The sequence below is a fragment of the Heliangelus exortis genome, chromosome 1, assembly GCF_036169615.1.
Source record: "Heliangelus exortis chromosome 1, bHelExo1.hap1, whole genome shotgun sequence".
Taxonomy (NCBI): domain Eukaryota; kingdom Metazoa; phylum Chordata; class Aves; order Apodiformes; family Trochilidae; genus Heliangelus; species Heliangelus exortis.
In genome coordinates this window covers 131650798-131675012 of record NC_092422.1, presented here as the reverse complement: position 1 = coordinate 131675012, position 24215 = coordinate 131650798, and the positions used below count along the sequence as shown (strand labels likewise).

Sequence of the window (24215 nt, the reverse complement as noted above, 5' to 3'; positions counted from 1 at the left end):
ATCCATTCCTGTTAGGAAAGTTGCAGAACTGTTGGCCAGGGACATGAAAAACCTTCTTGAAAACTGATTTTTCACATGTTCAAGTTAGCAACATTATGCACAAACACCATAACATAATTACTTAAGAAATTCTGAAAATGAAGTATTTCCTGACGTTTCTAGTGTTCTGTTGATTTGTTGGCCAGAAACAACTTCATTAAAATTATGCCTTAAAGCAGTGACTTTGGAGGGAGAAGAGAGCAAGCAATGCATTTTGATTAATCTACACCATATTTTATGGTCTCCAGAAAAAAGTAAAAAGTTTATCTGGACAGGACTTCAACCTTGTATGGTCTCCAGAAAAAAGTAAAAATTTTATCTGGACAGGACTTCAACCTTGTTGTTTTCTAAGTCATTATGTTATTTTGTTTTTACCAGAGTAATGAGTGAAATACAAGGTGGGAGAGGGAGACAGGTACCTGAAGCAATGATTTAAAGAAAAGCAAAGAAGGTTATACTAACAAAATGCAATACCATGACACTAACACTAGGAAATGCTGAAATAATCCACAGACAATTTTCCATGTAAAATCAATAGTTTATTGCCATGCTACAATTATTTTTTTTTCCAAATGAAGTTGGCACTGGTAAAGGGGCAAAATGTTGTCATAATACATGATACATTTTTAAAAATGCACATTTGATAAGCTTTCTCAATAATGACAGCTTAAGACAAGGGATTTTTTTTTTTAAGAGTAACGTGGAATGGCTTAAAAATACACTCTTTCTGCATAGTATAATATCACTTTTTCATAAAAGAAATATGGAATGTTTGTAAAAAAAATTCATTGAACAGGGCAAATTTTATAAACAATTTGGCAATGGTACTCTCACTGTTTAGACTTTTTTTATATAAAAAGAAATAAAAATCTAGAAAGCTACCTTTATACAAAGTTGCTATATTTATGCCTTTAAGTAGGAAAAAACATTTTATAATGCAAATTAGGTCATACAATAATCTTACAATATCATACAATGTAGTGACAAGAAAAGAACATACAACATAAGATTTTGGCCTTTCTAGAAAAGTCTATTTCTGCATTTAATAAAATGCATTTGTGGCACACTGGTGGACCTTTATATTCTTACTACTACCAGTCAGCTTTCACACTGGAGTGGTATCCAGCTGTACTGTAATGGCAGGCCTGCAGTTTAGTTAAAACACAGACTGTTTTTAAGGAGACAAAAGGTGAAGCTGCAATGAAACAAGATGTGAAAAAGGCAATGCGCCAGCTGGTTGAGACATCTGTAATTTGGGATACCACACAACACTCTCCTTTCATACCAGAGCATTTCTTATACATTCAGTTATTAAGTACCGAAGTCTTAGAAGTGAGAACATCTGTGTTTGAGATTTGGCAAAATTTTAGGGAAAATACAAAGTTAGTACCAAATATAATATATTATATATAAAATGTGGCTGTATGATATACACACATATTCTAATGCAAAAAAACTGCATTAATATGGAGTTAAATTTGCTGACATCCATTCCTAAATAATATAACCATTAAAAACAGGTGTAATTCTGATCTTTCACACGCTTCAGAATCACTTCCTCTTTCTTGCATAATAGTTAAAACAATATATATGCAAGTATGACTAAAATCAAAATTCACATAACATTTTGAACTGTGACCACAACAAATAGGACTTTTTTTCAGTACACATAATTAAATATATTTATATCTTTACAGTATTTTTAGACCATTCCTGAAGAACTTGACCAACCAGCTCCTCAGCTGCAACAGAACTGTTACATCAGCAGAACTTGATCTTGTAGGAACACATCCAGTGGCCCTCAAGGCCAACACAAATCATTTGTTTGGCTTCAAAGGATGCTATGTGAGGCCCAAACAAGTTCCAGAAGCGTAATTCTTGCTAACAAGGAAGATTCCTTGATGACATCAAAGCTCCTACCTCCGACTTCCTTTCCTACTGGACCAACGTAGAGGTGGACTCTGAGCTGTTGGCAGGTGGTGCTGGGAATCACCATGTAAACAGCCCCAGCATCAGGGAGTGGCAAGGTGAGTCTGACAGCAACTTCCATACTAAGGCTTCTTGTGCAAAGCAGAGAGAGGAGGAGCTGCTTCTCCCTGCCCACCACCTGGAAATTTGGTCACCTTGGGTCTGAGGCAGAAGCTTCGTCGCGGTACCCAAGGCATTAATTACTTTACAAACACAGAGGAAGATGGTCCCTGTTCTGAAGGGCTCAAGACTATTTCTTAAGCATATTTTTAACAATCTCCTTTGTATATACACATATTTGCTACATAAAAAAGAATTACACCAAATAATGGATATAGCAGAAAATGTTGTCACAAGATATGTATATTACCACACTAAATAATTAGTAAAACTGCAAGAAAATTTCAAAATGCCCTTTGTTACGTATAAAAATATTGAAATGTCTGACACTTGTTTTATTAACTTTCAAGGTAACTTTATCTCTTGTATTCTATTTCTATCTGTACATTCTTCCAAACAAAATACTGCGTTAATCTGGAGTAGACACCATGTTATGATAATATCCTCATAAGATATCTGACAGACTTTTAAGTCACATATCTTACAGCACAGTATCACAAGAAATAATGTATACATGGTCAGTTACAACTGCCAAGGTCTTTTTTTCTTATTCACTTAACTTGTCCAAAAGAGGAAGTTATTCCTAAAGACTGCAAAAGAACCTTAGCTCAAGACTGCCTTTATTTTTTGTATATGCTCAGTAAGGAGGACATCAGCAACCTTGACTCCAACTTAACGCAATTTTTTGAGATGGAATTTCTTGCAGATTTTTTTTTTTGGAGTGTATATGAAATTAAAATAAAGATATCATAAATGAACTTGAGTTTATATTAAGTAAATACTGTCAAATATAAATGTCTGAATCGCTACATCAAGGAAAGTATGGGAAAGGTCTTATAATTAAATTTTTAAAATACCTAATTCTATCTATCAAATTGAAAGACCAAATTTCTTTAGGGGAAATAGAAAAAATTCAGATTTAAGTCCCCTATTAGTTCCTACTAAATCAGCTTCATCTTATTTGCAGCTATGAAATAAATTAGTACAGTGCATAAATGGAATTTCACCATTGATCCCACCTTACATGTAGAGGAAAATACTGCTTAGAAACAGAAGTCCAAATCAGATACACCATTATATGCTCAAAGTAATAACTGGCATTAATCACAATTTGAATTTTTACATCAACAACAGTGAGGAAAAACAATCTCCTCCCTCCTGTCACTGTCTAATTGATAAGTGGTTAAATATAAACCAAAAACCAAGGATAGCCAGGTTTTGAGCCAATACAGACTGTTAAAAAAAACCCAGCAAAATCAACTGCTGGTCTGTCACCTGCAAAAGAGCAGCCCTGTTTTGACATTGTTTTGGACTTCATACAGCCTGCATCTTCCTGTGGCCCTTTTTACAGCCAATCCCTAGCCAGAGGTGTACAGGCACATACAAATACCCAAACATCAGGGAGGGGCAGTGAGGCTGGGTCAGAATTAAGCAGCTTATGATATGAACTGTTGATCTGAAAACCTAAGATTTCTATAAAATTTCTGTAGATTTCAACAGGAACAAGAACAGTGCTTCAATGCACTTGATTACATTCAAATCCTGTCACATGCAAATGTAATGATCAGGAGAAACAAAAAGCGTTCTAGTGAGAGGCAAGTTTTTCAGAAGTCTTTTCTATATGGTTTTATGAAGTCACCAAGAAGAAATGACACAGAATTAAAGAAATTGGTCCTCTTCTTAACATCAATTTGAGAAAAAAATTTCCTGATATAACCAATGGACTACATTTTCATAGAACAGAATCACAGAATCAGAATGGTTTGGGTTGGAAGGGACCTTAAAGATCATCGAGTTCCAACCCCCCTGCATGGGCAGGGACACCTTCCATTAGATCAGGTTTCTCAAGGCCCCATCCAACCTGGTCCTGAACACTTCCAGGGAGGGGGCAGCCACAACTTCCTTGGGCAGCCTGTGCCAGTGTCTCACCACCCTCAAATTAAAGAATTTCATCCTAATGTCTAACTTAAATTTCTCCTCTTCAAGTCTGAAACCATGCCCCTTGTCCCCTCACCACACACCCATGTAAAAAGCCCCACCCCAGCTTTCTTGTAGGCCCCCTTCAGATATTGGAAGGTTGCTATAAGGTCACCTCAAAGCTTCCTTTTCTCCAGGCTGAACAACCGTGACTTCCTCAGCCTGGCTTCATAGGGGAGGTGCTCCAGCCCTCTGATCATTTTAGTGTCTCTCCTCTGGACATGTTCCAGGAGCTCTGTGTCCTTCTTGTGCTGGGGACTCCAGAACTGGACACAGCACTCCAGGTGGGGTCTCACAGGAGCAGAGCAGAGGGGGAGAATCACCTCCCTCAATGGGCTGTCTGTGCTTCTTTTGATGCAGCCCAGGACCCGGTTGGCTTTCTGAGCTGCACTAACTCTTTCACTAATTAGTACAATTTTTATTATATACTTTAGTTCATTGTTTCATCTTTATCAACTCAGGTTAAACTCATTAAAAAGATAAACTAATATCTGTCTTACTCAAATTTTGCATTAAAGGAATACCTACAACTAAAGGCTTTCCCTTGTCAAATGTGCTTGAAGCGATAGCAGCCAACTGCATGTTATGTATGAAAAATTGTACTGACAGAGATGTTGCCAATTTTGCAGGAACTATGTAAACTTTCTATGTCCCACTTACTAAAGAAAATGATTACGTATTTGTAGTTTCTCATTCTGTACAACGAGAGCCCAAAATAAATACAACCTAAATACTGTGGAGCGATTTCAGCTGAAAACTGAATCCCAGATTACAGACACTAAACATAGTATCACAGCCATTAAAGAGACTGAGCTGGAAAAATATTTACCCAGTCTCAAAGGGTAAAGTGCATTGCAACTACATCTACTTCAAGGGGCAGAAAATAAGGAATGCTTAAGATGAGTATTGTGTGTAACAGGGATTACCCAGTATGTCTGCAGTATTTGCAAAACCAGAAAGCATTGTAAAATGTAAGAGGATAAAAAAATAGCACAGGAAAATACATGGTCAGACTTGTTAATATAATTGAGGCTACAGAAATTTAAAATATTATAAATCTGTTTTCTCAATTCTGGGGACCAGTGCTAAGAAAACAACTTGCAAGAACATAACAATAATTACTGATACCATCCCTTGTATCTGAGACTATTCAGGATAAACACATGGTAGAGTGCACTGGAATTAAGGAGGAATATGACTGGTGTAATTTTGGCATGACACTTAGGATCTACCTGAAGCCTCTGTTTCTCTATTTATCAATTAAGACTACTACTTCCCTGCCTCACAGGTGTGTTTTCAGGGTCCAGCTAATAAGTATTTCTGAAACACCCATACTCTACAGATGAAGACCAAATATTTCTAGGCATCTAGCTAGATCAGACATGTTTGCCTCAAAACACATGCTGAAGGCATTAGTTTAGCTCAAAAATTTAAGTAAGCTCTAAACTAATAACAAAAAGCACACCATTATCATGAATCCACTAAGTATTTTGCCATACCTGGCAATTTTTCTTCTATATGGAGCAAGACTGGTCCATAGTGTAAGGTGAGGCAATGGCAGAAATGTGAAGAAACTCTAACACTGCAGACCTGTAAAATGTCTTACTCTAGGCAGCCATTACAAATATCAAGGCTCCCCCAGAAGTCAATGGGTCTATCACAAGCATATGCATAGGCTGACACTGAAATCACTAATGAGGGTTTTTTTTTAAAATCTCATTTAAGTTCCTCATAATGTTCTCAAGGACTCCCATCTTTTACTTCTGCTATTTATGTTTTTTGTGCATCTGGTATTCCAGTACCAATACAGTCTGTGAAGAATAATGAAAGTCAGAGGGAAAAGGTTGCCTGATATCCCTTACTGGTGTGGCAAGATGATGGATTTCAGGTGCTACTTCTGCTGCCACTACTGAACTGAGAGAAGACCAATGAAGAAGTTAACAAAGAAAACAGGAACACACTCCAATTTAAAAGACTGAAAACAACAGCAGTTTGTTTTTTTATATAAAACTTCAAATATTGCATGAAGACCCTTAATGCTTTTTTCAGATCTCCAAATGGCTTTTATGTTTTTCCTCACTCACAGTTCAAGGGTTATTTTCCATCACACCAGTTTACACAAGTATCAGTTCCTTTGCAATCACTGGCTCAAGAGTTACCTCATCTGATGAGATAACTCATCTGATAACACATCTGATAGTATGAAGGTGCACCTGCAAGAATTCTAAAATTATTCAGAGTATTAAAAAAACAAAATGCCCACAACCCGAATCTGCCAAGGATGCATCTGCCATATTCAACAAACAACGTTCTACCTGCGTGTACCTGTAACACTGAGCAGCCATCATTGCAAAGTTCACCAGCTGCACAAGGAGAAGGATGCTTGTAGATAATACTCCCTTTAGATAATTTATTGTATATCTTTCTAAATTATACTATCAACTATGGTGCACATTGCTAGAACATACAATTTTGTATAAAGAACTATCAAGTCCAGTACCCTGCCTCCCGTGTAACCTGTGTCTGATGCTTCAAAGGAAGACTGTAACTGCTTAATAAACCATTCCAGTTGTGCAATTATGCATGCTGCTAGAGAGCTGGGATATTTCTGTCAGGCATACAAAAGTAAAACACTGGACAAAGACAACCATTTGAACTTCAAGAGTCTTTGTCAAATGCAGAAACTGAGACAAACACATAAACAACCCTGAACAATAATTAAAGCTATGTACAAAAAATTCTGACTTTTAAAACACGACATTATAGAACAGATACAAAAGAAACACACAAATGCAAAGAAACTAAGAAATGACAAGAAAGCCTTAATTCATACCACCAACTTGTGAATTCCTTCACAAAAAAACTCCACAACTCTAATGAGATTAAAATTCTGTCAGATTTCACAGGGGATTGATAAACCACTTGGAATTCTCTTCTAGTGGAGGAGCTTAAGGCTGTGTTTAGATGCATTTATAGCTCTGATCAGCAAATTTTGATGTGACCTCTCAAGTATCACACAAGTTAAGAGAACTATTGAGAATTAAGAGGCCTTCTTGCCCATGTGATCTTAAAAAAAACCAAACAGACAAAAAAAGGTGTGGTGTTTATATCCTTTGAGATGAACCAAGGTATCTTGTGTACATCAAACTGAGTGAATTAATGGGTTACATACATTTCATTCTGGAGGAGCCACTTCAATGAGGAATGAACCTAAGATAGATATCTTGAAAGATTAGGTTTACCAGCAATAATGCACATATCAAGAGGCTTTAAAAAGTGTTATAAATGCCATTAATGAGTATAGGCACCAGACCAGAATATTTATAAATTCAAAACTGGCATGTCACTCAGACTAATCAATTTAAAGAGGCACTGTGAAAGGTGGTGATGCTGCTATGCAGTAATTACTACTACTGTAGAATGAAATAGTGTTACCTAAATGAATACTTGCTCTACATTGATTCCCTTTAGTTAGACAAGTACATGAAGTATGCAGAAAAAGTTCTGTTAGTCTATAAAAGGCGTTAGTGTTAAGAAATGCAAAGTATTTGCATCTTCAATTTTATAAACTTCACAAAAGGTGCAAATGATTTAATGTTTCCCAGGCTCACATAGGCAGGTCTGTACTGTTATGTCTAGTTTTCCTAGAAGTACCATCATCTCTGGGCAGTGCTTTTTGCAAGCTTGACATAGCAGCAGTTCTTTCAATGTCTATCACAGCATACAGATCTGTGCGCCTAGTTGGAGTCTGTGGAAGAGGAGTGGTGGGGGTTTTTGGAGTCTGAGGGTTGTCGGAGTCACTACCACCTTCCAAGTCAACCTGTATGTAGTTGAGCTGCCTGTGTTCTAAACTTGGACGTCTAATGTCAAAGTTAAAGACTGTTGGGGTACAGTCCCGACGTCGTGTAAATTCTACTTTATGAGCACTTGCTGGTACTGTTACATTCTCTGTATTGACATAATTATGCATTGGATCTAGGTTATTGTGGTAGCCATTCAGAGATGGGGTCTTTGGTCCTAAACTGTCATCTTCATCTCTACTCAGCTTGCGGGCTTCCCAAACAGGAGGCAAGGATGGCAAATTCTCATAGTTCAACAGTGCAGTTCTCCTCTGAGCCGAGTTGTTAATGTTCTGGGTGTCTGAGGTACTGGTTGATGTCAAACGACCTCTCCTGACCCCTGAGGCACTAGGGATTGATAACCTATTTATATTTTCATACACCAATTTATTACCAGATGGTGTTTCTCTGCGTTCATCACTGTCATACCCAGTGTCCCATTCAGTGTTGTTTGTGCTGCTGCCGCTAACTTGGTCTCTTCCAAATTGCTCCAGTTTCTCTCTTTCCATTAACTGCCTTTGAACAGGTGTTGGTCCTAAAACAAACTTGACTCCTTCAGGCTCCAGGAGAACCTGACCATCTCTGTCATCAGTACATATCTGATCTTCTTTCACTTTAGTTGTTTCAGTGTTTGAAAGCTTTGATTCCAGCGGCACATGCACACTCGATCGATTTTTTCTTTCCTCTTGTACCCCAGTAGTGTTGACATAAGTGTGCACCTAGAAAAGCAATTAAAAAAGATAAATTCAAATGCTGTCTGCACTTCCCCCCCCTCCAAATTTCTTTCCTTCTTAACTTCCCGCTTTTCTTATCGATATACCTGAAAACCTAATCTTGTGATAGTAGCTGTTTAAGAGCAAAGGTATTCTCTCTCAGATTTTGCCAAACTGTGCTCAGTTTTGGTTGTTTTCCATGAAACTGTTGTTGGTTTTGTTAATGTTGCTCTAAATAAAATCAGTACTCAAGGCAGACAAAGAATGCAATTTACATCCTACCTTAATAATTACTGATTTGATGGCTTATTCCAGTTGTACTCTAGTTACAGCTTTTTAGGTTCTGTTTCAGCTCTGCTCTGGTCAGGGTAAGCTTGGGCTGATCCAACTTAAGTCATTAATTCACTTGGCCAAATCAGCAAAGCAGAGTTCTACTTTGTTGTCCCCTACCATAACACTAGCCCTCAGCTCAGTAGTTGCTTTGGCTAAATTTCTTTTTTATTTCCAATCTGCAAGGGAATTTATTGCCCACTAAAAACAAAGCAAAACCTCAGGATTTTGCCTTGTGTACTAGTTAAGGAATGAGGCTGGCTCTGCTGGCAGACCTGTTCATTCTTTCTACCAGAAACCGAAACAGATAAACACAATTACAAAAGAACTGTGGCCCTCAGAATTAAAAAGGAGCAGGAGTTAGAGCAGCTTCCACTAAGAACGATAGGAATACACCACTAGTTTAAGCCTCCATGTCTCCACAGTGGATGAAAATGAAACTGAAAAAGTAAAGACTTAAGTAATGGGATCCTGTGTCTGGATACCCAAACAGCAAAAGTAGTGTTTCACAGCAGCAGCCATCTAGGAACACATATTAAGGAAAAATGTTTTCACAACCAAGGTGGTCAAACACTGGAATGGATGGCCCAAAGGCATTGTGGAATCCCCTTGTTTGGAACATTCAGTGCCTGAGAGGACAATGCTCTGTGCAACCTCCTCTAACTTCAGAATTTGATCTAGAGGACTCTAGAGGTCTCTGCAAACCAAAATTATTCCATGATTTTTATTCCCCAAATAGAAGACTTTATATAAAAGGCTTTTTGCCAGAACCTCCCATTATAAAATGTGATTTATGTTTCTAAAAACAATTACTGAAACTTTTAAAAACAAGTATATGCAAATATATACTTTCTGTATCTTTATTTAACTTAAAACAGTTACTCTTCCTCAGCCAGCTATCCTACAAGGTATGATTTTAAAGAGGCAAAGCATTTCTGAGGTAGTTAACATACAGCAGAAATACACTACACCCAAAAATGAAAACCACAAATGAAACCCTAAAGAATATACACTGGAAAAATCTGAAATAATGTAGAATCTGAATGGTAAGAGGGAAAAAAAATACACACTTGTTCCTCTGCTACAAGTAATGGATGTGTTGATTCTTCACCAACAGAGGGGAGGCGTGCACTTCCGACAGAAGGATGCCTGCTGGAAGGGTGTGATGAAGCATCTCCAAAAGATGGATATCTGGGATAGCCATTAGGTAAACTTTGTGCATTGAACCCAGGAGCTGATTAAATTAGAAACAAGCAAAGCTGTATTAAAATAGAGCATTATACTGTATGTAATTAGAGATGCATCTTATATTAATATTTTTATTTTTAGAAGAGAAATTACAATATGTAAAACAGTATTAAAAATTCACAACACTCGATTTTGCTGGGGGGAGGGAAAGGGAAACTAAATTGCTAAGTATAGCAAACATCTGAAAGCACCCACTGAAATCTAGGTGTATAACAACCACAGTCCTCCCAGTTAGCTCCCTATCTTCCCTTTCTACCATTAACAACACATCTCTCTAACAAAGAGGGATTTAATTATTTAAGCTTCTATTTCTCTGAAATAATCAATAAGCTGGAATTCCTAGTTTCAAATATCAAGCCATCTACCTGGGATTACCTAATATCCTCTAGTCTTTCTGAAAGGACTTCACTCTATCCATCCTTCTATTCACAGCAAAAGAAAGACTCCAAACCCACCACAGATGTGATATTACCATCACTTTTTTTCCTAATAAAACGGCTGGAATATTGCCCAACATTAACATTTCTCAGAAATGCTACAAGTAAAATACTGTGACATATTATAAAGCAATTAAATACAAAGCTGTGCTCTTATTCAACAACTAAGCTTCCAAAACTTATTTCTTCAAGCTGAGGAACTTGACCAGCAGTGTTGCTCCCAAGACTTAAGATTTTTAAGAGAGTCCTTAGCAAGTACCTCAAGAGAATGCATTACTGGTAATTAGCCTCTTAGCTGAAAAGGCATTTAATTTGCATTAAATCTTTAGGTAATTAAAAAGAAAACTAATTTAAAGCTAAGTACCACATTACATTCAGGTATATCATCTGACAGTAAAACCATACTTACTGGTAGGTGTTCGAGGGGTTCTTGGAGCTTCCAACTCAGTCTGATGATTATTCCTTTCTACTACTGGTTCTTCTACCACATTTATGCTATTATTCTGCATTATCTCTTGCAACATATTAAATAGCTCTTCTGCACGGGAACATTTAAAGGCAAAGATTCCTATAAAAATACAAGAAAAAAATTAAAATCCTTTAATGTAAGAAACATGCCTGACAATGCATGTAGCTACTAAACAATATGGAATCCACATAATGAATACCTGTTAAAGAAGCAAAAATATTAAGAATTTTTTATTGCACCTAAACACACCAAATTATTGTGAGAAGCTTTAAAGGTTTTATCTGATACAAGAATAAGTTTCCCATGCACCAAAAGGTAAATTAGAACAGAAAATTCATTCAATTAAAATAAGGTGTTAGTGCTAAATGAGGGGTAAAAAAAAAAGGCACAAAACAGGGCAAGACTTTTTTTTCTTTGTTTTTTTTTTGGTTTTTTTTTTTTAATTGATAAAAATACACCTGTTAAGTAAGTAAATGAACCAATTAAAACACTGAATGAAACTACTGTGGTCCTACAAGGTCATATTTTTTAAATCCTATTTCTGTTAAATTATCATAAACATGAGTTACCCACACAACAGGAAAGAAGGACTTAAACACTGGGTAAAAGTTGAGTTTAAAATGAAAAGCTAGTAAGACAAACTGTGAAACGGACAGTAACAAACTAACTGCTTTAGGCTAAAGGAGAGACACAGAACACAAAGTTAGCAGCAATACCATGGTTTTTGTGTGTGTATTGTGCCACTTTGCCTTTAAACAGCAGGGAGTGCCCCAACTTACCCTAACCAGCAAAGCTGCATCTTTGGATTATTCTTCCATTGAAAGCATGAAGTTAAAGTTGACATGCTTGTTAAACGTGGGTGCAGGTGCTATTTATCTAAAGTGACTATTACAAGCCTAAAATACTCTTTAATAAAAACTACCTACCTATATAACCAGCTCTGTAAGTGCAATTGTGCTAATATGCTGGCAATTACTATCATCATATATTTTTAAGGACGCAGAACAGGGACAGATGAGAACTACCATAAGTTCTCCAAAAGCTGGTAGCTCACAAAAACCCATCTGGGAGAATACCAAATGGACTAAGGGTAATGACACTCAACAATCAATATTCAGCTGGTGCTGTGAATAAGCTTCATGTTTGCAACACAGCAGCTGTAGAGCTGCTTCTGTTACATTTCCCCAAACCCATGATCCAGCTTAAGTGTAATAGTCCATGTTTAAGTATTTTCACATTCCTGAAAATTCACACTGGATACTTAAATCTTAATGGACATTTTTTTTTTAAATGGAGGATAAGCTTAAAAAAGCTCCCAGTATGTTTCTGAGAAATTCAGCTGCCTTTACCCCTTTGCTTAAAAAAAGTGATTCCAAATCGATGAACCCTTAAAATATGAACTGAATAAAACTGGCACTGCAACTGCAAAGAACAACTTCACAAAACCTTTATTAAATACATTCCCGTAAAATACAATGTGATCTGTCAACTTACAGAATTATACACCAACTCCTCCAAGTTCTCTATCCTGAGTAATGTTAGCTGTGTTCCCAAAATATGTTCTAAATTTTAAAATATCTAGCACAAACTTGGTGTTTTGCAGTCAGAGAATTCTGACAACTTATCAATAAATACAATTTGAGATTAAGTGGAAAACACAAACAAGAATATTGACTACTGCAATCAGAACAAGTTGCTGGGCAGTATTCAGAATATTCTTACTTTTAAAATTCTTGGTCATCTCACCAAGTGAAGATGAAGTTTTGCCCACAAAACTCTGTGTAGGTCTCAGGAACAATGCTCCATTGCAAAAAGGCAGCAGAGAACATTTTCTGCCAGATTTCTTTTTTCTCAGTAGTCACAGTATTTTAATATTACGTAAGGGAGACAAGAAACAAAAGAGGGAGGAAAGAGCTGCTGCTTACACAGCCTGCTTAATCTTCTCTATTTAAAAAAAGAAAAAAAGGAGCAGAGAACTCGGTAAGGCTCAATGGAAATTTCTGTAGACTTGCTCATTAGCCACAGAAAACCTTCAAAATAGTGTTTTCAACTGAAAATTGAAATGGTAACTATTTTACATGTTTAGGAGAAGCAGTAAATTAAACCTGCAAAATAAATTCAAGCGAATTTCTCCAAAGCAAAGTTTATTACATTTGAGTCTGAAAATTCTGAAAATTTAGTTTAGTGTGGCATGTATTGTAAACATTTGAAAACATCTCTATTTCTCATGAGAAGATGAAGTCTCATGAGAAGATGCCTTCTAAACTCCCAGCAAAAATAACCTTTCTGCCTGTACCTCTGCTTGATTGACCAGCTTTGTGTATGATCAAGTACTTTAATCTTCCTGATTTTTTTACAGTGAAACTAAAAAAATACATAGATTGCAACTGTTAAATATCATGATTAGATAAAAACACAAGCAAATGCTAAAAACCTGTAAGAAAACTAAAATGCAACCTAATTTCACAACATATTAATACATAAGAATTCCAACTACACACAGCTGCAGCACAGTAGAAAGATACAAAGCAAGGCTGGGAATGTCAACCAGAACAGTGCTCAGAAAGTGCTTCCATGAAGAGAGAGGAAAAACCCTGAATCTCCTCAGATGCAGGCCAAGGCAGGCATGATCTTGGATATGGAAAGGTAAGTACCTTTTTCCCATTAAAAGCTACACAGAAAATAACTGAACATAGCTGGAGTCTAAACACTTCATTAAAAAACCTGTCAAAATGTGAGAATTATGTCACTGATATAAATGAAAGTTTCAAATATAAATATTTGTTTCAGAAGAGGATAAAACACAAGTGTGCTACTTAAGACAATAATGGGGTAGGGATATCCACTTCATACCTGTGCTCCAGTCTCTCAAAATCTAAAAATAAAGAATTCTTCAAATTCCAAGGAGATTTCCTCTGCAGTTCTAGGCTGCCCTGCCCCTCTGTGAAAGTCAAGTCAACCTCTAAGGTAGAAGAATTTCCCTGACAAACCACCTCATAATTTGACCAGAAGATTCCACACATACAAGCATAAAGTGCTCAAGACCTGTAATGCCAAAAACTATGTGCAACTCAAATCCACAGTTTTACAATAAACCATTCATCATAAATTACCTTTTTTTTTTTTTGAGAAACCATTTTCCCATATAAAACTATAGTCTCCTATAATCCTTGCCAAAAGGGCACACAAGTATATTTTTTTTAAACAAAATTGTCTTGCAACATCAAATAAATTTCCAGAAAGCTTTATAAACAAAAATTCCACATACCTTGTCCAGTCTGACATCTTCGGCCACTTTCAAAAGAGAAAAGATTTGAGTCATAGCCATAGCGACGGAGACAGAGGTAGTGCCATTTTACTGAGTCCCTTTTACGGGTATACAAAATTAGTTCTGTATCTGTAAGTTCCATTATGCCAGAACCCAGTTCATTACCATCATCATCCACATTAATAACCTATAAAAAGAAAGTTAAATAGCATTAGATAAGCGCTCTTTTGAGCACCAGTACCACAATTAATAACCTTAATGTTTCACTAATGGGTACTGTCTGCTTTATCCGACTAGTTACAATCCTTGAAGTAGAATTTTAAAAAAAGACCTCACCTCAAGCTGGTTCCTTTACAACACAAAGCCCAGAACTAAAATAATATATATTTAAGAGCAATATGAATGAGACTACATAACATTACATCAAAATCCAAGGAGAAATATGAAATAAAAAAGATTTGTAAGTTAAATATTTATTTATTTTTTTAAAACTGGGTTTCTGTACATATTCTAGTGTTTCCACGCAGATAAGGCATACCTCGGATAATGGAAACTTTCAAAGCCCCATTTCTAAAAAAAAAATAATATTTGCTTTGTCATATAACCCCACTTACAGTTGGGAAAAGGAATGAAAAAGGATAAGGGGCTCCAAGATAAAGCTTCCTTCACATACCTGTATAGCCTTGCCCTGTGCTGAATCACCAGACTTCTAGATTTTTTTTCTGCCTTTTAAAGTCAAGAAATAATTCAAATACCCTGTGGTTATCTTGTGTGAAAATGTGTAAAGAGCTTCAACTCTTATACTTTATGCTTTGAAACCAGTTTGAGGTCATCTCCATCCTTTATGGAAATCATATAATGCATATTTTCTTCCCCATGTATTTCATCTCAGAATGTTGCTTTTAGTGCAATTCTTAATAAAAAAACCTACAGAAATCTTCCCTATGAAATAAATAATGTTATTCCTTAAAGAAACATTTTCAACTTGAAATCTAGTCAATCCTATAGTTTCATAGTTTCATCTGCCACTGAGGTTTATGCCAACTTTCTTCATTTTGCAAATTACATTCTTTCATCTTCTCCTCCCTGCTGCTGAATCAGCAACCCACACAAACAATAGAGAAATCCTATGAGGAGAAAAATAGGAACTAGTCACACAAAGTGATGTCAATTGCATAAAAGCAAGAGAACAGAAAAATATTTTATCCTTCAGCTTTTTGTACTGATAATACAAAACATTTCCCAAAAATCCCATAGCTTTAAAGCTCATTTCAGTGTTTCCCTAAGGCAATGCATGAATCATTTTTCACTATAGAAGCATTACATTCCTTTGCCAACTCACAGACAGTTTGGAGCACAGAAACAAATCTGACTTGTGTGACTATGGAAAGATGTATTTACTTAAGGTCATTGACTTCAGCAGCTTCATGTTAGACACATTAAGCACAGGAACAAGTGCCACAAGCTTACAAATTCCAGGGATATAAGGGACAGAAGCACATTTATAAATAAAATTTATTCATGTAAAGAACAAAAGTTTTCAAAATGCTACTGTCAGTGGTGATCTGCAAATAAAATCAGCAGTCCTAAAACTTTCTGTTGCTGCCCCCACAATCTGGGGGCAACCTGCTATCCAGGTTCATAATCACACTTCTCCAGTAGCATTTCCCTTATACTTATGACAACCTTCCTGAATTCCATAACCTCCCAGAGGCAATAACAATTACCTGAGCCCTACTGACTTAAATGGACACAGATCAAAAGAACAAGGCTGCTTCTCCTTCCTCAAAGAAACAATTTCTCAAAGGGGCAAGAGAAACCTGTAGCTACAGACAACCTGCAACTCTGCAGTGATTTAACCACTCACTAGTTCTCATGATATTTTCATTTAAAATGTTTCCATCACAGACCTACTCTGCAAGAAAGCAACAAAATCATTCACAGCATACTAGAGTCAGTTGCTTACCTTAAATTTGTTTCGATGGTTATCTGGGACAGTTTCTTTATCTGGACAGCTACAGCAGCTACCCATGACTTCTTTAGAAGACCATGGGATCTCTAAAGGGGGGGGGAATAAAAAAAAAAAGAAAAAAAAATTATAATTTAGTTGAAGGAGAGTATCATCAACAAAACAACCCAACAAAACTGCTCTCTGAAATTAACATTACTTGTGACGAATTTTGCAGTCCTAAGTAATAAAAAAATATAATGAATGTTACAAATATTTAAAAATAGTTAAGATTTGGCATTAAGGAGTGGCAAGCACCAAGCTGTTAATGTCCTACCAATAAATCAACTTGAGGTTACTACCAAACAGACCCACTTGGTTTGTCATCTTAATTCCCATGGCAGCAGCTTGGGGCAAAACAAAAAACAACTTAATGGGTGCGATTCCCATCTCCTAAACCAGAGCCTGTACACCTGCATTCCAGTTCCCTCAAAAGGGAGCCCTCCTTTGCTCAGCCTGTTGAGCACAACCCTAGTGATGCAGATGCAAGCCCTGGGCTGTAGGAGGTTACCAGGAGCAGCCAACACAAAGAGCTCACCTGGCAATCCTGAAGGGCTGCCCTGGCTGGGGCTGCTCCAGGCTTGGTTTGCCAGAGAGGGGCAGGGTGGGCAGACCTGTGCTGGCAGGCGTGCAGCCAGGCTCTGTGCTTCCACTCCTAAATACTTCCCATACAGCAATGTAAACACAACTATGTAATCGAACTCAAGGGAAGGAGAGAAACCCTGGATTCAACACAAATACTTCAAATCTGTTTTTCTGTTTGTTTGATTGGGTTTTTAAACTTCTGTTTTGTTCAGTTTGTGTTATTGTTTCCTTCATTAGCTATAAAACAGTAGAACATTCACCTAAAAGAGACCAGTATGTCTAAATTAAGGAAACTAAAAATAAACATTTGATATTTCTTATATTTTCCTTTGAAATATTTTTATCTATGGTAAAACTTCCATAGAATAGTAAGATAAAATGTTCATGGAACCAAGTGTCACACCTGGCTTCGCATCCCTCTACCACCTTGCAGAGGGTGGCAAGCCTGGTATTTACCTACAAGAAAGTCAGACAAAAGAAAACATAATCTGTTGACATCATCTTTGTATGGGTTAAGAACTAATATTTCCACTACACAAATGAAAATTAGGAAAAACTCCTGGAAGAGAGTTAGTAAGTCAATAAGAGATAAGACATTAGGAATAACAGAACTTAGTTCTGTTGGTAGCTTTTCCTGACTAAAGTGGAAAAAAATCTGTTGTCGCCTTTAGAAAATGGAGACTGTATAAGCATTCAGCAGTAGTACCCAAGTAGCACTTTAGTCTTCTGAGAAACAAGGTGCAAGGAGTAAAATGAAGAGCAGCAAACTCTTCCCCGCTTTTTGACTTGAAAAGCCACTCAAGAGAGAGACTGCTACCCTAGAGAATTCATGAATTTGCATAAATCTGCCACTAAGCCCCTGAAGAGGTGAAATGGAAAACTTAACAAAAAGTGTTACCACAGTGCTTGAAATAATCCATTAACAAAAAGGCTCAGCACCAGACACATAATCAAAATCATGGATTCTTTAATGTCATTTCTGTCTATAACATGAAAACATGCATTTATTTCACTGAGCTTTTATTCCCAAACTCAACATGGAAATGGGAGGTTGGTTGCTCGCTACTACTGATGCAGACAGAAGCTATGCTACACACAACTGTATGCAAAACTGTCTTTGGTAAAAGTCCTGAATTTTATTAATTAATCTCAATTATAGAGTACTTTTCATAATCTTCACATATACATCCTATTGTTACTTTAACTATTACATTCTTACGCTTATTAATTCTGCCAGTTTTGTTTAGAAAGGCAAATACAGGTTAAAAAAAAAATCTATTCCTAATTTCCTACCCTGGCAACCCCCCCCCCCCAATAGCTCACTACAATAATGTTCAGATATTGTCTTGTTAGTCTACTGACACTTTCCTATTTATTCTAAGGATCCAGTTCTAAAAAGAGCAACATGTGAAAATAGCTGCCAGACAGATCAACAATGGTTACTTGTTATAATTCACTACTCATTTATAGTAACAATAAACTTGCAGCATATATTTTCAAGCTCTGGTCCATTCAGCATCCATAGCTGCAGAAGCTTTTGGTAGCCTTCAGGCACAGAGGCTTGCACTCAAGAAAGCCCAGACTTAGACCTCCCTAAATGTTTTGACAAATTGGAAACAGAACTAAATAGCAGCATGATGTTATAGTGTCATGACTTTCTTTGCACTGAGCATAAAATAACAGATCAAATCTGTTGGAGGCAGGCGCCAGCAACCTTAAAAAAAACAAACAAAACCCTCCAAAACAGTAACTGCAAAGTAGGTTGGGAAAAATCCCTCAAGTTGCAAGTAGTAAGATGCAAGTATATCAACTTGTACGAAGTATGGCCACTGCACATTAAGAACAACAAGCAAAAGGCACGTACTAATGTGCTGGGTCTGCGTGGTGGGGGTTTGGTAGCAGGGGAGGGGCTACAAGGTTGACTCCAGTAAGAAGCTGCTGGAAGCTTCCCCAGCTCCAAGTTGGAGCTGCCTCTGGCCAAGGCCAAGCTCATCAGTGATGGAAGGTGTGCTTTTGAGATAAAACATTTCAAAAGGGGAAAGGAAACAGCTGGAAGACCTGCAGTGGAGAGAAGTCACATAGGAGAGAAACACCTCTGCAAACACCAAGGTCAGTGAAGACGGAAGGGGAGGAGGTGCTCCAGGTGCCAAAGCAAAGATTACCCTACAGCCTGTGGTGAAGGCCATGGTGGAAGTGTAGGCATGCAGGCTGTCCCCTGCAGCCCATGGAGGTCCATGGTGGCACAGATACCCACTCCTTTAGCCCACAAAGGCCTCCATGCTGGAGCAGGTGGATGCCTGCAGGATGCTGTGACACCAATGGAAGTTGCTATGGAGCAGTCTGTTCCTGAAAGACTACATGCTGTGGGAGGGACCCATGCTGGAGCAGTTTGTGAAGAACTACAACCCATGGGCAATACTCACACTGGAGAAGTTCATGGAGGACTCTCTCCTATGGGAGGGACCCCACAGTGGAGCAGGGGAAGAGTGAATGTAGTCCTGCCCCTGAGGAAGAAGGAGTAGCAGAGATAATGTGTGATGAATTGACCATAACCCCCATTCCTTGTCCCACTGCACCGCTGAGGAGAAGGTAGAGGAACTGATGTCTCATTACCCTTGTCTAATTTGATTGGTAACAAATTAGATTGATTTTTTTCCCCAAGTCAAGCCTGTTTTGCCCATGATCATAATTGGTGAGTGAATCCTCCCTGTCCCTATCTCAACCCCCTATCCCCACGGGGGAGAGCAAGTGAGCAAGCAGCTGCATGGTATTGAGTACCCAGCTGCAGGGTGGGCCTAAACCACAAGTCAATAATCATAGAAGCTCCTTATTTTGTCTCCAATATATTCTAACATTAATTTTCTACAGAAAATCAAGAACTGCAATGCTGTTTCAAATGAGAGATATGATCCAAGGCTATGAAGAAGAAATTAAACAGCTAGGGAACTGGCAGAATGAAAAAACACTCACCTAGATTTGGCCATTAATATTCCCAGCCTCTGCTGCAGCATCAGGGCTTCTGTCATACTCAAAGTGTCATGCTGTCTTGCCACAGAACTAATCATTTGACCTAGAACTAGAAGAGTATATAAAAATGTATTTTTTCTTACTTTTAAGATGCCTGCTAGTAAACTAACAAAAAGACATAATAATTATTTATTTTGCAGTATTATGCCAAGTGAGGTCTTCATGGCTAGGGATGCATCTTCAGTGGAGTTTAGACAAGGTACTGGTCTCTTAGAGCTTCCTCAGCACTTCAGTGCCTAGCTGGGTCTTGGAAGAAAATAATCTGGTGTCACACAGGGGACTCCACACCTCCTTACCCAATGTAGCATGTGGAAATGACAGATGCAAAGCTCCAGTTATCCTTAGCTCACACTGAACCAAACCTCAGCAGACAAACAGAATATCTCTACAAGTTACTCTTTTTAACTCCCTCTTGCTAACCCCCCTGAACATATAGAAATGCTGACTTGAATGGTTCACACATCATCCTTACTCCACTTGCCTTATGACTCCTGCTTCATGACATTAACTATAAACTATAAAACTATAAATTGCTATCCTCTAGGGTTACTTTCATACTACCTATCAATTTACATTTAACACCAAAAACTCAACTGCTGTTTCCATTAGGCTAGCAGTTGGCAGCCTCCATTCCCAGTTTGTAAAATTGCCAAACAAGGCCTTGATGTTTGACACTACTTTCTAGAATTTAACCCTTCACTTGAGTTTAAGAAGAATACTTTCTCACTAGCCTTTCTCAACAGCCTTTCAGGACATCTTTGCGAACTTGAGATCACTGTCACTCTCCTTATCAATACTGATGATATTGTTTGTATTCCTCTGATGTCCTCTGCCTTGCATCCAGATTAATAACATTTTGGGAACCCAAAGCACTCTTTTGCATAGTATCAAGTGTAATGCAGTCCCAAACTCATCCCAGGACACCCTATGGGATAACAGTTGCAAAATACTCTTACTGTGGAGCGACCATACAAGAGAACAGCAGAAATTCAATACTGTGAAATGCAAAATAACGCAGCTAGCAAAAGACCTCTATCTGTTAGGAAAGATCAGTCATGCAGTTAAATGAAAATACTAGCTCAATAGCTATCATGAAGAAAATTAAATAGAATTTTTTTGAAAGAATTAAGTAAAAATAAAAACATGCTGCTGTTGCATGAATCCACAGATGTAACAACACATGCAACCATTCCTCCCCTGTCAAAAAAGAAGAATAAAACCAGAAAGGTGCTACCTGGACTACTGAGCCTGAAAAAAGGGACCACACGGAACATAAAAAAAAAATACAGAATTACAGGTGACATGAAGAAGATAAGAAAAAGCAAGTCTGTTTTCTAAATGAAAGCATCAGGAAGCAGCAATTGACGTTATAAAGGAGCAGGTTAAAAAAAAAATTACACAACAGTACTTTTTGCACATGGTATGTAGTTAAACTTTGTGATCCACGATGTTTTGTAGGAATCAGCTGTAAAAATTTAAAGATTCCTCAGAAAGTAACTGGACAATTCCAAACTCTATGAAGAGATTTTTAACCCAAGGAAGTCACATCTGGCTCAAAAGTCTCTAAGCAGGAAATATTTAGAAGGGTATCCAGGAATGATCATAAAATGCTCCTTCTTACTCTTCCCTTCCCCATATATATACTATTGGTTATTAGAATTTACATTTACTGGCAGAAACAGGATACTGGACAAGCCAGTATTTAAAGTGTGACTCAATATAGCCATTTTAGTTAAAATAAAAGGATGACATGGATTCAGCATAAATTTTTGAGTGTGCTGCCATAAGACATTAAAGGAAGAAATAATTACCAACTTGTATTTAAATTGAAATTATAACCTTGATTTCACAAAGGTACAAAAGGATAAACCTGTTGATAAGTATACTTATATATACCTTCTAAACGCAGACCCTCTGCTGTGCATAAATGATATTTAGTATCACCCACATGCAGCAAGTGTAATATAATACCCTTCCTCTAATTTATTTGCCCTTCAACCATAAGCCTTCCTGATCTTGGACAAAACTGTACACGGCTGCATTCCAACCTATTCCTCTGCAACATGCACAGGCTCAGTTTTTGTGATGCCTCTACCCAGTGTAGCTGATATTATTTGACTATGTTTTTGGTCAGGTTAAATTTCTGTTGCCTTAGAACAACAAACCAGCTCAGTAGAGAGTTTCACAAGTTGCAGAGCCAGCTGCAGACAGAATCACAGCTTTAGTCACCTCTGCCGAGTTTGCAGAAAGCTTAGCCCTTTCACTAATTACTGGTATTTAGTTAGTTTACCAAATTCCCAGCTAAAGTCTTAGGATGGGAGAAATGAAAGAAGCCAAAAGCATGACCCACCCACTGTGGTGGAATTTTACAGGTAGTTTTAGAAAACTAATAAAAGGTAAAAAATTCACAGGCAAGCTACACTACGGCAGGTGTGTTTACCCTGATATTTTTCTAACAAAGTTTTAAAGCCTTGGCATGGCTTGGCTACCTAAAGTAGACTAGCCTGTTTCAGTTACCTAAGAATTGTTCTTAAATTATCTCGAAGTTTTTAATAAATAAAACACATACATTTACAGCACCTGACTTCTTTTAAACACAAAGCAGTAACAAATTTTTCCAAACAGTTGTTTCCAATTACAAGTTGGCTATTTAGTCTGCTTGGGATAGTCTCAAATCTTCACAGATTTACCCAAACTTACACATACAAGGAGAAGTAGACATTGTCACAGTCACAACCCTAAAAGTTAATCTTTTTCCATTACCTCTACAGTGTCAAATTTAGGAGCTGTAATTTCCCCTTCATGAAACATCAGTGGTGGCTGGGTGCAGTCATGCAAAGAGGAAGAAGGGGAGGGAGAACATTTTCTGCTTTCTCTAACACATTCATTACCACACTGCAGAGTAAAAATCCAAGGCAAGACAAACCAGGACCAGCACTGACTTAAGCCTTGTTACCAGGAGAGAAAGTCAGGAACTGCCATAACATCAGTAAGATTTATTATTTGGTCTTGTAATGTAAAACATGGCTCTTTCACTCAGCAGTGGCAGTAAGTTATGCAAATGCCTCAAAAGTAAAGGAAGAAAAGAAGGCATCAGTGTAAAATTTTCCCTAGCAATGGTGAGAACGCATGTGTTCCCCTCTGTAAGAAACGCCACATGGACAAGCTGACAAGCTGCAATCATACTCCTTTTGCTCATAGTTACTCATTGCTGACTTAAAGTCAGGTCACAGTTGCAAAGCCAATCTAAAAACTAGTTTTAAACTTAGTTCTGCATGCTCTGGTTGCAGAATCAAACATTAACTTTGGATGGTATTTTTTGTAGAGATTAATTCCTAGCACACATTTGTAAAAAATCAGGAAAGGAAAAACCCTAAACCAAAGCACATCTCAGAAGAGGTAGGGAGAAGCAAAGGTGCCTTGTCTGTAAATTGATCTTTGACACATATTCTTTTCAAATGAAAAAGTGTCCTTTCAAACCACTAGCTGCCACAGTACTAGACCCTCTGTGTCTTGCTCTCAGATCTACAAGAGGTCACAAAACATAACCGCAGTGCATTTACATAATCTTAAAGTGCTTCATACCACAAAACTGTAGTATAACAAAAAAGAAAAAAAATAATGAATAGAGCATATTCCTTCTTCAGAAATGTCTGTATCTGAGAAGCCCAGTAGGAAGTGGCCATGACCAGGTTGTTAGTACTCAGGCTGACAAGATCTTGAACCTATTCATCCACATTACAGTCAAGCACTTGATAATATTTTGATAATTGCTAAGTAATTAAAACACACACATTATATATTTTTGCCTAAACCATGGAAAATTTCCTAATTTAGGAGATTACATCTACTTTCAAATTTCCAAGTGTCAGTACTTAAACACTGAGCTCTGCCACTTCCTAAACTATATTCCTCAAAATGGGATACACATAACCAGTGTAAAGCATTAGCCATACTTTACCTCAACTTGAAGTATCTTAACTCTGGCACGTTATATGCACACAGAAATCAATAATTACAATTCAAAAGGCTCAAAAATTAAGTCCTTTTAAGAGTTTCCAGCTGCACCAGCACTATAAGCTTTCTACTATCAAAGAACAAACAAAAACACTGCATTCAATTTGAAGCTTTATTAACACACTCTTTAAATGCAAGTTATATGAAGAGTTTCAACACTTCCTCAACTT

General features: G+C 37.4%; 1 protein-coding gene across 3 annotated transcripts in view; it reads right to left on the bottom strand.

The window, feature by feature from the left end:
- Positions 1–556: 556 nt before the first annotated feature.
- The window catches only part of FRS2 (fibroblast growth factor receptor substrate 2), a 54792-nt gene continuing 31133 nt past the window's right edge, over positions 557–24215 (bottom strand). The window contains exons 2-8 of one of the 3 annotated variants that reach the window (XM_071766640.1): positions 19972–20077; positions 19425–19505; positions 16375–16466; positions 14409–14595; positions 11081–11239; positions 10057–10220; positions 557–8662 (exon numbers count right to left, since the gene is read on the bottom strand). In XM_071766640.1, coding sequence (XP_071622741.1) covers positions 7712–8662; positions 10057–10220; positions 11081–11239; positions 14409–14595; positions 16375–16440 — 1527 coding nt within the window. In that variant the 5' untranslated portion in view covers positions 16441–16466; positions 19425–19505; positions 19972–20077 and the 3' untranslated portion in view covers positions 557–7711. Of the gene's footprint in view, positions 8663–10056; positions 10221–11080; positions 11240–14408; positions 14596–16374; positions 16467–19424; positions 19506–19971; positions 20080–24215 lie in introns of those variants that run through there. The other 2 variants (XM_071766655.1, XM_071766647.1) reach the window with 2 other exon arrangements.